At 38.6% G+C, this 16,524-nt stretch overlaps 1 protein-coding gene across 4 annotated transcripts in view; it reads left to right on the forward strand.

Annotated features, from left to right (window-relative positions):
- The window catches only part of LOC100760811 (methylenetetrahydrofolate dehydrogenase (NADP+ dependent) 2 like), a 95,941-nt gene that overhangs the window by 72,486 nt on the left and 6,931 nt on the right, over positions 1–16,524 (forward strand). The window contains exon 8 of one of the 4 annotated variants that reach the window (XM_027388383.2): positions 11,624–11,696. The exons of the other annotated variants lie outside the window; for them this stretch is intronic. Within the exon in view, the coding sequence (XP_027244184.1) occupies positions 11,624–11,676 (53 nt within the window). The 3' untranslated portion in view covers positions 11,677–11,696. The remainder of the gene's footprint in view (positions 1–11,623; positions 11,697–16,524) is intronic. 4 annotated transcript variants of the gene reach the window in all.

Genomic DNA, 16,524 nt, shown 5'->3' on the forward strand with positions numbered 1-16,524 from the left:
CCTTAATGTTATTTATCTCCCCATCTGTATTATTTCCATCCCCTCTCCCCAGCTTGAGTACCCCTCCCTTTTCCCTTTTCTTCTTCATCATGCTTGTGTTCTATTTCACTCTTAGAGAGTCATCCCAGAGTGTGTTTGCTAACTTAACACAATCTTAGATCTCAATAGTTGTCTGAATAATTAAAAATGATATGTCTAATTCTTTAAAGAGGATGAAGAAGAGGAGCTAGGCTAAATTGCATAGTCAGGGAAGGATTTGACACATCCAGAATGTAGTACTAATAAAACAGTTCCAAATCCATGGCTTCTCCCTACATAAGACAGCTGAACCCTTAGACACATATTTTTCTAGCTGCCTGATCCCAAACATTTTCACTTCCAATTCTTTGTCAGTGGCTTTCCTACTTTGGTGTTTCCAGATTAGTGGTAGTCTTAGGTGCATGAACACCAAGTAGAGACACTATCATATTTGAGATACTTTCAGAATGATACTGATTGTTCTAGGCTCCAAGATGGCTCATCGGGTAAAGGAAGTTGTTGACAAACCTTTTGACCTAAGTCAATCCATAGGATCCACACAGTAGAGAGAGAGAGAACTGACTTCCACAGTTTGTCCTGTGGCTTCCTCATGTGTGCATGCACACATATGTGTATGTGAATACACACAAACCAAAGTAACAAAACATTGAAAATGAGTAACTGGGTTCTGACTAACACAGCAGGACTCCTTGAAGCACTTGATATTTACAGATGTATCATTACAAACTACAGGAATAAATAATGTGATTTTAAAATATGGGTTTTATTTTATTTTTTATGTGTGTGGATGTTTTTTCTACACTTATGCCTATGTATCATATGCATGCCTAGTGCCCAAGGAGGCCAGAAGAGGGAGTCAGATTCCTGGAACTAGAGTTATAGACAGTTGTGAAATTGAATGTGGGTCCTCTGAAAGAATAACCAGGCTCTTGATCTCTGAGCCAGATGTCTAGCCCCTACAATTTATCTTTTAAATTTTTATTGGGAACTTGTCCATTAGTTGATCATTGATCCAGTTTCACATGATGTTTAACAAAATTTAAAATGCAGGTGTTTGCAAGTGTCCCAGGGCACGGGCCCCAAGTGTGTAACATTCTGGAATGAAACAGGGACTAGACCCTGATTACGCAGTTTAAGCCTCCTGCAGCAGCATGTGTGCAATGTGTTCTAGGGGCAGAACAAGCACAGATGTACCTTGTGAAAGAGTACACGACTGTCCTCATTGGCTCTGAGTGCTAGGGACCCCAGAACAGTTTCAATTCTTGTCTAGCAGCACTAATTCTCTACATAAACACATCTGAATGTCTACTTATGTGCAGAGATGCGTATGTATGTGCTGGGTGTACATGCTGAAACATTCATGAAAGGACTTCTAAAAGACCAGCAGCCCAGGCACTGACCCTCAGTGTCAATAGATGGGGCCAGATGAAAACAAGTTTCTGTACAGCAAAGAAAACAGTCAGTAGGATTACAGACAGGCCACAGCATGGGAGAGAAATCTTTACTGGCTACACTTCAGACAAAGAACAATATTCAGAATTTACAAAGTACTGCAGAAATTAGTTGCCAGATGAATAAAACTGCTCATTAACAAATAGGCAAGTGAACTAAATGAAAAAAGTGAACTAAATAGGAAAAGAAATACAAATGACCAATAATTGTTTCAAAAAGTTCAGTGTCCTTAACCATCAAGGAAATATATATTAAAACTGCTCTGAACTTATCTCATCCCAGTCAGAATGACCATCATCAATTAATCTGACAATGAATGTTGGAGAAGATCTGGAGAGAAATGCTTATTCACTGTTATGGGATGTGCAGATTAATACAGCCATTGTAGGACTCAATTTAGAGATTTCTCAAAAAAGTTAAAACTACAACTACCATAAGTCCCTGATGTTTCAGTCCTGGGCAGAGTCTAACCACAGAGCCTCACACCCTGCCATAGAGGTCTTGTCACTCACATGTTTGTTGATGCTTCATTCTCTTTAGCAAAGGATTGGATCAACCTAGTTGTTCATCAGCCAATGAATGGATAATCAAATGTTGGTGTGTATATATAAAACAGAATACACTAAAGCAAAATAAGCAAAATAAGTTAAAAATTTGTAGGAAAATGGATAAACCAAGAATGTGTAATATTAAAAGAAATAATGAAATCTCAGAAAAATACATTCCCTCTCATATGCAGAATCTAGCCAATAGTATATGTGTACACATATGTAAACACATATACACGTGAGTAGAACATAACATGAAGAAAAGAGAATGAGAGGCTATGTGAAGGTGATGGCACGAGTTACAAAAGAGGCAATACAGTTAATTGTTCTCCTAGATCTAATTCTACTGTGGATTTTTTTTGTTTTGGGTGGAGGATAAGTCCATAAATATATTTGATATTGAAAGTGTAAAGTTTAATGTGGAGCTCCACAGCTTCCATTCCAGATGCCTACTCTAATTGTATAGAAATTCGGAGAGTTGTATAGATTTTAGGTCTGGTTAATTATGGCGTACAATGTTTTTATTTTTATGTGCAAGTTTTTTTATAGTGAAGTTTAAAAAATTTTAAAAAGGACATAGTTTCTTTACCATGTCTTACCATGCCAGACCAACCCCAGTTAAGTTTCAATAATGCACTTGAATTCCTCAACTCAAATGCATAATGCTGCATTTGATTTTAAAACCTGGGTTTTCTTTCTTTTTCTTTTCTTTCTTTTTTCTTTTCTTTTTTTTTTTGCTGTCATTCTGTTCCTTGGTAACACATAGTGACTATGTGTTCACTGCAAACCCACCACACACTTAGGATGCATGCAGATGACACTAGCAGCAAAACATAGCAGGATGAAAAAAAAGAGATGGTCAAATTTCAAAGCCTTGATTTCTGGAGGAGGCTCACCCAGAAAAATGCCCCCTCTCTTTTTTCCCCTCAGTGGGTATTTTTTTGGTCTCAGGATATTTCCATGCCTTCTTATTTTTTAATTAAGTAAGGAGTTTTGCTTAGGAACATAGTCTGGAAGCACCTTAAAAAGAGAATTTGTGAGAGATTTTTATGTTTTACTCGACTAAGTTATTTGAACCAGCTGTAGTTCTGTGCACTTAATTACTGGACTCGATTATTTAGTCAAGCTGTAGTTCTGTGTAGTTAAGTAGATGATGGCATAAAGAAGTAAATGTCAAAAACAAATGCAAGATTAAAGGTAAGAGCATTGGGATGAGAACTGAGGTTGTTTTTACATAGCTCTGCATCCTCATTGGTCACCAGTGTTCCAGTTTAACAGTGATCATAGCATTCCCCCCATTTCCAGGACTCTGCTTTTGTAGCATGCTAAAAATGCATGGTATTATCTCATTTCATACAAAAAGCATGAGCAGAGCATGATAAGATATTGTAGGTTTTGTTTTGTTTATTTGTTTTTATGAGAAAGTGTCATAGTAGGCAGCCTTGGCTGGCCGGGGTCTCCTTATATAGACCAGTGTGGCCTTAAACTCAGACACCTGCCTGCCTCTGCCTCTCAAGTTATGGGATTAAAAGCATGCATCACCATGTCTGGCTCAGTAAGATATTTTGAGAGAGGATATATAATATATATAATATATATATATGCATATATATATTCACAAAACTATAATATAGTATTATATAGTATAGTGTGGTCTTATTTTTACTATTACTGCCCTCCTCTGCCTGTTTGTAGACAGATACATATGTAAAGTCAGAAGCCTCTTAACTATGTAGTTCGATGCTATCCACAATTCAAAACACCCAGTAGAGGTCTGAGAATGAGTCCCCACAGGCAGCTGGAACTACTCTCTATCGGTGTTCCCTTTCAGTTTTAACGTTCAGTGTCAGACATTCCACAGCATACTGCCGAATGACCATGTAAATAAAAGCACAGAAACTTTTGGAAGGAGGTTCCAAGATCTGAATATTCTGACCCTATCATAAAATAGATGCCTGAGGTTTTTCATAATTTTCCCTGCCACCCCTCTGGTTCACAGATCCAGAGCACAAAGGACGAGCTAGACTTGGTGAAGAAGGCCTTGTCAGTGAGGTGGTGACTCAGCCACCCAAAGAAATAGGCTTTGACATGTTACTCTTCAGGTTGTTCATCAGGAATTAACCCGAGGTGAGGGATGTTCCCCCCACTACCCTGTTGAGAGGGTAGGGCTTTACCATGGGTCACACCATAATCTCACAGGTTTGGCTGAAAATTGCCAAAAGGAAACCAGGAGTGCTTTGTGGGTATCTGTGAACAGTTCATTATAGCTTCTGCCAAGATGAACACAACGGATGTGGGTAGATTCAGAGGAAGAAGAAAGTTTCCTCATAGGGAAGACCGACTGGCTCATTAATGCAGGAAGTTGGGCCATGCATGGAAAGTAGATTGCACTGATGGGAATGGTTCTTCAATGTAAATAAGCAGAGTGGTTGTCAGGGAAAGGGTGACACTGTCCCAGAGGAAGCAATGCTGTTTGACAACTGCAAATAAAATGTAGCATTAGTAGAACACCCAGGGATATTTCATGATATTATTATCAAAGGGACAAAGTGACAAATGTTGGAAGCCAGTGGATACTGTAGGAAGGAGGAGAATTTACAGAGTTATGAAATGGATGCTTTCTCCAAGTAGGAGGTGACAAATTAGAAGGCAAGTACCAGACCATTTTCCATAGAGTTCTGCAAAGGAATAAAACTCTAATCTTCACTGTTTCTGTTTTAAATGGATTTTCATAAATGTTACCTTTACTATTATTTTCAATTCTCCGCATACTTATAAATTGCTTGAAGGTACTTTTTTTGTATTTTGACACAATAATTGGAAAGGTTACTAGACAAATACAATTCCCTGGCTGGTTGTTCAGTGTTTCAACAATCGCAGCATGCCTCTCCTGCAGAATGTTTGCTGCTGCAGTTGTTCAAACATACAAGAAAATGTCATGGAGTTTGAGCTATGCGGTTTTGATTCCACCTCTCATCATTTCTCAGCTTGCTTGGTTCCAGTGTCTCGCCCTTCTTACTACAGTACTGTCCATGGGACTGCCCAGTGCTGGTGGTGTTGCTGTCTTAGAACCTTTATGGAGATCCCATCAGGCCCCAATAGGCGTTCCCTGCAGTGCTATGCTTTCTTGAGTGCTCTTAAGAGTAAATAGAGCTACCCAGGTGTCTTGGCACTCACTTTTGATCCCAGCACTTGGAAGGCAGAGGCAGGTGGATCTCTGTGAGTTCAAGTCTAGCCTGGTCTACAGAGCAAGTTCTAGGACAGCTAGGGCTGTTACACAGAGAAACTCTGTCTCAAACATAAGCAAACAAAACAAAAGAAGATACATAGAGCCATAAAATTAGCATCACATTGAACTGATGTTTTCCTTTGCATCAGTCCTCGAATATATAGGTGTGTTCATGGGTTCCTCTAGCCTCCAAACAGTTTATCATCCTCCTTCAGCTATCTGAGCATACTTCATTCCTCAGACCTTAGGCAGTGTTTAAATTATTCTTATGATTCATTTTATTATTATTAATTCTACATGTGTGCCTGTGTGAGGTGTGTACACATAAGTGCAGGTGCCTGAGAAGGCAAGAGATGTTGGATCCTCTGGAGCTGGAAATATGAGTAGTTGTGAACCACCCTATATGGGTACTGGGAATTGAACCAGGGTCTGCTACAAGAATAGTACACTTCCCCCATCATCTCTTTTCTGTCTAAATAAAAAGAAGGGTTTTTAACATTAACATAGTAAAATACATAACTAAACAGTTATCAAGTAAGAACTATAGTTACAATATTTAGCCCACTAACATTTAGCAAGATTTAAAGAAAATATTCTATCATCATCTTTGTGAGTCTAAATCTTATATGTAGCTTATCGTTTATAATAACTAAAGAAAACTATAACCAAAACTATCTGTCTTCAAATCCATCAAAGACCACAGAAGGAAAATATATAAACTCTAGAACTGACAGAGACATCTCACTACATGGACAGTCACCCAAAGTTCCTCTGTAAGTTGGGGCATCCTTCTTCAGCCTATAGGCCTCAGTGTGTCTGTCAGACTTCTCCATGAAGCAGGAACCCTTCAGGACTGTCCATCAGCAGTCACTTTCCAGTGGGCCCTGCATGTTCAGTATATACAGCAACAAACAGTACAGGCAAGAGCAGTTTCTCACCCAAATGGCTAATCTTTCCATGTTGTAAGCAAACCCCATATTGAGTTTCTTCAATGCCTATCCTTTCTGCCATAATTGGTGTGCCAGGAGCAGTTGTGTCTCACTGTCATAAAAAACCCCGAACCATTTAAATGCCATATATTCGGTAGGTCTTTGAAAGGTTTGAAGAATATCTATCCATCTCAAATTCATCTCTGTATATCTAGAAAACCTAACTAATCTAATTATAAGTTCTGACTATTATAGGTGACTATATAATCTGTATTTAATTATTTTAAAAGGTCAGTATAAACACAATACCTAAAGAAGAGGAGAAATATACATATCACAAAATTAACCTTAAAGTTGTATCAATAAATGAAAATCCATACTAATGCAAAGTATTCATTTCTATATCCTATTTCCTTTTTTCTTTTAAAAAGAGATTGACTGTGATCATTACCATTTATAACCAACCCCATTTAAATGAAAACAAACATTTATAAACAATATTTGGGAATTTGGGCATCGTTCATTCCAAACTGCTTCCTGGTTGGGGACAATGTTCATGCCATGGGGATCATGATAAAACACAGAAATCCTGGCTATAATCATGTATGCCTGCATCATCTCAGCTGTTTTGGATGTAGGATCAGTTGGGACACTGCTTCAGGGGGTCTTGCTTGATCAAACCATATTAGTCTGGAAGGAATCCATAGCTTTCCATTTTCTGTCGAAACATAAGCAAAAACTCTTTTCCCAAGTAACCTGTCCTTCGTCTTAAATTTTGAAGTCAAAACATTTTTAAAATGTATAAGTTGGGTTAATTCAACAGCATTTATAATCAAATGTTATCAGTTTAGCAGTTGTTGCTCCTTCCTTGGCAATCAAATAATTTAAAGACAACAATATAGCATATAATACCCAGACTCTCTGTGTATTTTCCATCTTTACATGGCTGTTTTATTATTCTATTTCTTTTGCTTTTATTTTTTTTCTTTATGAGACAGGGTTTCTCTGTGGAAATCATCCTGCCTCTGTTCCCTTCAGCAAATCCTGCCGGCATGTGCCACTGCCACTGGCTTCTCTTCCTTCCTTCCTTTCTTTCTTTCTTTCTTTCTTTCTTTCTTTCTTTCTTTCTTCCTTTCTTTCTGTCTTTCTTTTTTCCTATTACTTTAATGTTTCTTTTCTCTTACAAGCCTACGCAGATTTTTAAACACTGTAAACCTTTAGAAGCTTTTCTTCATCTGAATCTGTCTTTACAGTAAATCTTTACCTTTTTCTGGCCACACAATCTTTTAACTGCTACACAACATAGCTAAAATTAAAGCAGCAGCTGTGCTAGCCACTGTCTTTCCAAGATGGTGGGGTATGTTTACTGCCAGCAATGAGAGCTGTGCTCACTGCCATGATCTATGCTGCCATCAACAGCATGCTGCCAGCTTGAAGATGTGGTCACTGCCAGCTGTTCCTACACACCATTGAATTGTTAGCAAGACAAAGTGCCTTGCAGTTTTTGCCACTTATGCTGAATCAGGAAGCCTCTCTTAAAGGAGCTGCTCCAGTCTCTGCTTGTCTCTAGCAAAACAGAGACAATGCTGCTACCAAGAAGTCATGCTTGTCTCTGTTCTTTCGCTTCTAAAATCCCTTTTTAAGCTTTTGTTAAGTTTTTATGTGGAAGTTCGTAAAACCACTTCTGCCACCATTTTGTAACTACAAATCTTTCTGCCTGCTGTCTGAGTTAGGTACAATGCTGCTGGCCAATGACTAGGATTTCTTATTTGCTAGGTCAGTCTTATTATCAACAGTAACTATTAAACTATATATTTTATAAACTTATAGAGGATGCTGGCCTTGTGTCCCGTCTTCCTGTAGGTCACATGTCGACTCCTGTCTCTACTACATTTCCCAGAATCCTCCTCGATTCCTAGTCCTGCCTAACTTGCTCCCCTATTGGCCAACAGTATATCAAACAGTAAGACAAACATATACACAGAAGAACTTCCTCCAATCACCCCAAGGCAGAATTTAAAAGCATCTATGTGACAAAACGTTTTTAACGTTTAGGAACTTTATTCATTAGCAATAATCATACAATGAATAATATATTTGAGAAGTCTGGATTTGCTTTGTAGCTTATCGATTTATGATGGGTCATGACGACTTTCTCCTACAATTTGTTCCAACTGCTTTCTGAGCTTTAATGTCTATGTCAGACATTTATGACAAAGCAGTCTGTATTCCAAAGGTACAAAAGAGATTACAAAGTATGGGTGGCAAGTAGCACATTCTGAGTTACAAGCTGGAATGCAGCCTCTCGTCCTAGACGCTCATAATCACACTGCTTTTATGGCTGCATAAAAGCAAATCCATTTACCAAATGTATTTGGTCAGCTAAACATGTAATTAATGATTTCCCATGCTGCTAATAGAGTTAGCCGTGCTCCTGTTGGTTGCTTCTCAGGCCTCATCTACACCTCATGCCCAACACACAGATGTTCCTGCAAACATTCGAAGATTTAATGACTGTGCTTCAGTTTTATGATGCATTATTCCACAGGGGTTGGGATGGAATGGAAACAACCAGAATGTTTGCTCCTTATTGCTTGCCTCTCCCTCCTCCCTCTCTACCAATCCTGACCTTGCCTCCCTGAAGGAGTACACTAGATAATGCAGGGAGAACCAATGCAGGGCAGGACTGGCAAGGAGGAGGGGGAGAGATGGAACAGAAATGGTATTTTTCTCATCAACAAAATAGGTGGGTCCAATGTCTGAAATTGGGTTTTCTTCACATGCTGTCTCAAGGTTAAAGGACAGTAAGTAGAAGTGATAGTGATAACTATAAAAACTGGCATCAAAATAAACTTAAGTGTGCAGAGTAAAGAAGCTACATTTTATTGAAAAGAAAGTCTACCCCTCAAATACCACTAGTATTTTTTAAATTTTACTTGTATTTTGTTCTTTGAAACTTTTGTTCATGTATGTAGTATATCTTAGCCATATCCACACAATGCTCCTTGCAGATGTCTTATGTCTGCTTACATTATAGTTTGGGGAATATGACTTACACTTGTAAACTGTGAGCATTATTTTCCATATTAAGGCTCAAGTGCACAGATTTATTCAAAGAATACATCATGGTTTGCTTTCCCCTCTTTCTTAAACAATTTGGTGGCTTCCTTTACTTCTTATAAGGACTATCCTTGAATACAGGATGAACTATTATAACAAAGAGATGTTCTACTACATTACCTCAAGTCACAGCCCTCCCCATCTGAAGTCTATAATTAAGCCAGCAGCCAAGGACACCAAGCAGTTGTTCACTCAGGGGTGTTGTTTTTGTCCATCTTGACATGTGTAGCACTTCACTAGAGCTTCCAAATGCCAAAGCAGACCATACCAGATAAATTGTCTTACACAGCAGTAATGGATTCCACACACATCTGGGAGCCTAACATCCAAGTGGAAGTTTCATGAGGGTTCTTACTGTATCCTTTCTTCTTTGCATATAGATGCTCATCTTTTATTATTAGCTTCACAGTATCCTTCTTCTGGAAACGTCCATGTACTAATTTCTTCCCCTTTTGATGACATCAGTCCTATTATATTAGACCTTACTATAATGATCTCATAGAGCACATGTTCTCTTCGAAGACCTTATATATAGATACAGCCACACTCTCAGGTGCTGGGATATTAGCATCTGAGGATACAGATCAGGGAGAACACAGTTTTGCACATCACACCTTTGGGTACATATTATCTTTGTCTCCTCACTCATGTACATGCTCTTTCATGGTAAGGTGAAGGAGAGTGTACAGCAAAGCCCCCTCACCCTTGAGAACACTAAACTGGAACTTTCCCTTGTCATTTCCACAATAGTCTTGTGCACCTGGACATAAGACATGTGTGAGAGTAGAAAGGATGTGGAATCCACAATTTCTACATGTGTGGCCCTAGTTGAGTCAATAGAAATCCACCTTAGATATATCTAAGAACATGAATATCCAATTGGGAGCCTTTAGTTTAGATTCATTCAGTTTTCAAATATTTATTGAGCATTTGCTGTAAATCTATCCCATGAGATACAATTGTGGTCCTAATAGACAAAATTTTATCCAGGTTAAGAAGCAAACAAATACATCTTTATAGTATATGAGATAGTGATTAGTATTTCAAAATAAGTCATCCTGGAGAGGTGGCTTAGCAGTTAAGAACACTGGCTGCTCTTCTAGACAACTTGGATTCATTCTCAGCACTTACAAGATCTGTAAGTCCTGCTTTAGGGAATCCAGCCTCTGAGGGCACTGTACACATGGTGTACTGACCTCTGAAGGTACTGTAAACATGGTGTACTGGCCTGTGAGGGTACTGTAAACGTGGTGCACCCATATAACTTGAAGGCAAACACTCATATGCATTGTGAACACAAATTCATGAAAAGAAACTCTCTACAGAGATTGATTGACTGGTTTAAATTTCAGTGTTGTGGAGAGATTGGAATGTTGCAGGTCCAGAGGTTAATTTCCTCATCCTGGGCTACTTCTAGGCCTCTGGAACAGCCATTCATTACATACCTCTGTCAGAACTAACACCTCTTGACCAATAGTTAAACAATATTTTAGCATCTATTAACTTAGCTCACTAGCTTCCACCAACCCAAAAGCTCACATAGATCTTGGGCCTATAGAAGTTTCCCCAGCTCACTTTAACTGCCTCTCTGAAGGACCCGATGGTGTGTTTAAAGCTTGCCTCTATTTGTGACTTTATTTTTCTGTGAAACTATGAAACTGCTACTACACTGGAACATGAAATTTGGGATTATCTGTATTTCTAGGCCGTGGCCACTCACAATGGCTCCAGAATTGTTCCCTTTGGGATGAGAGCTTTGGCTTATTCTTTTACAACATGAAACAAAAACCAAACTTTAAACAAAACAAGTACTTAGAAATGGATGTGTAGAGTTGCTTTGAAGGAGTAGTCAGGACAAGCTTACTGCTAGCCTGCAAAATGGGGGAAAGCACCACATGGACATAGGGGAGGATCTTCCAGGCAACTAGAGTTGTCATTGTAAAGACCTTTAGATCATGTTTGGTGGTTTGTTTTTGTTTTGCAATCTTTGAGACAGAATCTTTGTGTTCAAGCTGCCCTTGAACATGTTATGTTCCCAGTGCTGGCCTTGATCTCATGACTCTTCTGCCTCACCTTCACTAGTACTGGAATTATAGGTGTGTGTGTGTGTGTGTGTGTGTGTGTGTGTGTGTGTGTTTGCCATCAGGTCCTGCTCTGTCTGGTAGTTTTGATGAGCTACAAGGAAGCCACTGCAACTGCACATAGTAAATAAAGGGAGACATGTTATGGGAAAACTCAAAGGAGATGGCTTTTGGGGTGGTATATCATAGAAATCTGGGTTTTACTTTTTGATTTGTTTTCAACAGGATTGCTGGCTGAACTGTGGAAAGTATGGGTGTCAACAGGGGTACCTGTTTAGAGGCTATTGCAATTATCCAAGTAAGAAATGATGGGGTGTGGACAAGGGTACTAATGGGTTTAAGTATTATGAGGTGGTTAGATGGTAGATATAATTTAAGAAGAGAGTTGGGATGCTTGGTCAAATGATTAAGTGTGAAAAAATAGAATCATGTATTACTTCAAGGACCTTGGGATAGACACCAGTGTAGATTCCAGCTCTAAAATCCTCTTGAAAGAGTTTTTACCAGACCAGACCAGACCATTTGATCCATGATGCATAACTGGTGTGGAATGTGAGCAAGGGAAGGAGGGGGGCTGACCCAGGGTGTAAAGCTCTGTGGGGAGAGGGTAAGTGAAGAAGGAGGCTTTATCCAAATGGAAGCAACAATAGAGGCAGCAAAGAGGAAAAAATAGAGGATTAATACTCAATAGTATTCCCACTGCAGTTTATTGAAGAACGGAACTATGATAAAAACGGTTTATTCAAGAATGGAAGTATGATGTAAAAACTCGTAAATTTGCCCCCGATGCTAGAGTCTACATTTGAAGTTTTCAAAAGAATATCCACTGAACAGGAAATAGCTCCCACACAGGAATGTAAATCTTAGAGCTAGACCTCAATCTGATGAAATTTGTCCCTCAAAATTTAAATCTAAGAGAACACAGGTGGGACCAAAACCTTCATCTGTTTTCTCTCCTTTTAGAATGTTCTGCACTTGCAACCGCAAAGTTTTCACTTCATATTCTTTTTCTGTCATTAAGTTTTCACAAATGCCTGCACTCTGGAGTCAGGCTGACTTGGGTTTGAGTCCTGGCTCTCTGGTTAAAACAATTATGACCTTAGGTAAATCGCTTCACCCCTTTGAGACTTGATTTTATCATTGAAAACCTGAGATAATAATACCTATCGTAGAAAGTTGTCACAAAGATTAAGTGGAATAATCACCTTGCAGGAGCTAATTAGTTCCAGTAAGCGTGTGAATTGCTGACACACTACTGGCAGCAGGCAGTGTAAATGTGTACCCGGTTCGCCTTTTCATTCCCACTGCACTAATCACCCAGAAACCTGTAACTTTGCAGTTTAGTTTCCACTTCATTCTTCACTCATTTTCTGTCCTCCTTTTTTTGTGTTTTGGTCTTGTTTGTTCTTTATCCAACCATCAAAGAAATCAACGTGAATGCATCCATGACTATTTCTGCATTCTTCAGGCTCCCTTAGCATGCTTAGCTGACAATTTTTATTATACTATCCTGCATTTTTATTGAGTTGGTCCCAAGTAAACTATTGCTTTCTCATTTGAGTTTCTTGTCCTGTATATTCTGTATTTCTGCCCCACACTAAGTTTTAACCTTCCTGTTCATGCTCTTAAGCCCCAAACAATGCAATCTTGGGACTCTGATGCCTGGAACTGCAAAGGGGAATAGTGGTAGAAAGACTCAAGACTCTAGGTTCACTTCAAGAATTGTTTTTATTTTTCCCACTGCTGTTTATATATTGTTAAATAGCTACTAGGGATAGCATTGCAGGCAGAGCTTGACGAACAGTATCTTTGACCCCTTATCTGAGTTCTTCTGTACTTTTTTTGTCCTTGTAGCCTTGTTTTGCCCTGGAGACATTCCTCTTAGGCTTCATCTCATGCACGGAGTTTCTTGAAATCTCATTACCACTTCTGAGTCAAGAGTTGTGTTTGAGTAAGAAATTGCAGGTCATGTGGACCCCAGTACCTCTCCCCTTCTCATTGTGTAGCACCGTGGTGACATAAACACCCTTTTCTTGAGCTATCAGTCATCTTTGGATTCTTTGAATGCAGAGTCAGCCTATTAGAAGTAATGAAAGAATAATAGCAAATAATATTAAATTTATTCTCATTTTGGTAGCCTGATTGTGTAAAATATTAAAGGGATTGAGACATTATAATGTACTTCACAATTCATCTGCAAACTGTTGGTCAGAGATTATTGACAAATAAATTAGAATTAGAATATTCTAATGACTATATTTCTTGATGTAACTGTTCAAGAGCAATAATAAAATTGTGTTGGAGCCATACTCCATCTAGATTGCTCTTAACCACTTTCTTTGGATATTTATATTATCACTATAAGGTAAAGCAAAGATACAAATATAAGTTAATTATAATGGCAATCAATATTTAATAGCTTGCATTTGTTTCCCAATCTAATCAATGCTATCATTAAGGGCACCCAGCCTTTCTAGAAAGAAAAACCAATGTTTTTTTTTTTGTTTTTTTTTTTCCGCTCCTTGTTAAACTGAGCTGTTTGTATTCCCTGCTGGAGAGCCAACACTCCCACCATAGTAGTAGTTATGATTCCAATAAGCATTAAGATGCCAGCAATCATCAACTCTATAAAACTTCTAGTTTTTATTACCATCAGGAATTTCCACAAAATGGCATTTATGTTTTTCTAAAGACCATTTTTCTTTTAGTTTCATGGGAATGCATATGAAGGAGAGTTAATTTAATATCCTAAAAGTAGAGTTGAAAGTATTATTAATACATTAAATAATTTGTCAAGGAGTGCACAAAATATAGTCCAAAGGGTCAGTGCATTGAAAAGAAGTTTGATCAATGGGGTAAGCAGTAGAAGTGACATGTAATTTACATGTGGTTGAAATTCAGGACACTATCCCTCTTTGGTTACCAGCTTGTTGCCTTTGGGTGCCAGTTAACAGTACAGCTTTACCAATCCTATTGGGATCCAGAAAAGGCCTGCTGGAGAAAGCATAAATGTGGAACCCTATTCCAAGTTATAAAGAGAACAGGACCCAGACATAGATTGTGTCTATGAGCACATTTACATGTAATTATGGATTTGGATAAAACTTTTTTCTATGATTTTTAAAAAATAAATGTTGGGGGAAGAATACAAATTTAAAATGTCTAAAATATGAGTATGAGTTGCTTTGTCAATCCCTTATACCCCCCTTTGTTGTTTACGTGGAAGAAGATGGAGTGTGTTTTAAGATCAGGGACTTTTGTTTGTTTGTTTTGTTTGTTTACTTCCTTACTTAAAGCCCTGTGGCAGAGCCTGTGAGATTGTTAGAGGCTCTATTGGTTTCTTTATCAGTGATAAGTAATTGACTCTTAGCTTTGAAACTTTTATGTTTAAGATATGGATAGACTATGCAGGCAGCCTCCATGCAGGAGTTGACAGAGCCACGCTTGCTGCCAGAGCAACAGGTGGCAGGACTTTTGAACCATCTGATGAAGATAGAGCCTCCAGACAAGGAGGTCCCACAGGAATTATACATGCATAGTGTGTCCAAAAATTAGTCCATTCACTAAATCCTTCAGCATGTATTGTTTGAGTTTGTGTCATGCTACTTGCATTGCGAGTATGGGGCATATAGCCATGAAAACAATAAATAAGTCTCAGAAATTTATACTTTTTGGATATGTCAAAATTCATTTCAAATAGAGTTTTTTGTGCTTCTTAGTCCTAAGAATACCTTTCACCACATGAGAAGGTAAGAGTGTTTCCAGTTTCTAAGGAAGTAGACTGCTCTATATGCTATTTCCAACTCAGTGTTGGTGTCATTCACTTAAGCTGATGGTATGATTGATCAGTCTGACTTAAAATATCAGCATTTAAGAGGACATGATTATAAGGTCTCCCCATAGTCAAGCTTTACTTTGAGGGAAGACCTGATACTTAACCCAAAGATGATCTATCTCGGTAAGTTGAAAAGTTGGTAGAGGTTACAAAAGTAGTTCTCTGGGAAAGACAGTGTTTACAGTGCCCACACAGGTCACTTCTAAGAACAGGTAGAACCACGGAGGTCATCATGAGATCTCTGTCATCAGTGTGCCAGCTGCTTCCACTGATGCTCACAGTGAACACAAAGTAGTCATGATGAAATTTGGATCTTGGAAATGAAGTGAATCTCTAAACACATTCTAGTTAGTAAGGTGAAATGGTCATAGGAAAGAGTTAAGGTCAAAGCATAAAAACACTTCCAAAGGAACAGTGGGAATCAATGTCTGATGTCTTTGTAAAGTTTTATACTGTGATGAGATTATTTGTGTAATTGTTCCTCAGCATCCTAAGATACAATTACCTATAAGGATGATTATGGTATGCTACTGAGATCAAGGATCTGCCAAGAGATATAGAAGACTCAACATGCTGAATAGTTCCCCAGTTCATTACTGATGGCAGTCTTCAGTGCCAGAAGGAAAAGGGGATTAGAGGAGGGGAGAAAAAGATGGAACAAAATAATTGTGTCACAAAGTGTCACAAGGACACTGTGAAAGGGAGATGTCATTGGTCAATTCCCAAGCTGCCTATAGAAATATCATAGCAAACCAAAATATGCTAACCAAAATAAAAATGCAATGACAGTAGACAGCATCCATGGCCTGTGAAGAGGCTTCATTAATGATGAGCAAGTTCAGAGACAGTAACTTTTGATTTATCCAGGCAACTGGGTTGCTACATGGCTCCATTCAATGTTTTCTAAGTGGTATGACTGGCATTGTTTTAGGCATTCACTTCTATAAAAGGGCGGGCCAGATATATAAAGATTTGATTTAATATAAAGAGGGAAGGAAAGAGAAAGGGAAGGGAGGGAGAGAGAGGGGAAGGTTGATGAGTAGCTGTCTCACAAATATACATTGAACAGTAAATCGGTGAAGCAAGTCCATGTACATCCATCTCATTAACCTAAGCTAGCCCTGTCTGTACAGAAACACAGGCCAGAGTTTCATATTCTTCTGCTCCATTAGGCAAAGAATCCTCTGTGCTGTTCCTTTACTCATGATAACCTGACAATAAATGTGTTCATGAAGTATAAGTAGAAAACTTGTGGGAACCTTAAGAATCAGGCAAAGGGGCAGGCAACATG

The sequence above is a fragment of the Cricetulus griseus genome, assembly GCF_003668045.3.
Source record: "Cricetulus griseus strain 17A/GY chromosome 1 unlocalized genomic scaffold, alternate assembly CriGri-PICRH-1.0 chr1_1, whole genome shotgun sequence".
NCBI classification, from domain to species: domain Eukaryota; kingdom Metazoa; phylum Chordata; class Mammalia; order Rodentia; family Cricetidae; genus Cricetulus; species Cricetulus griseus.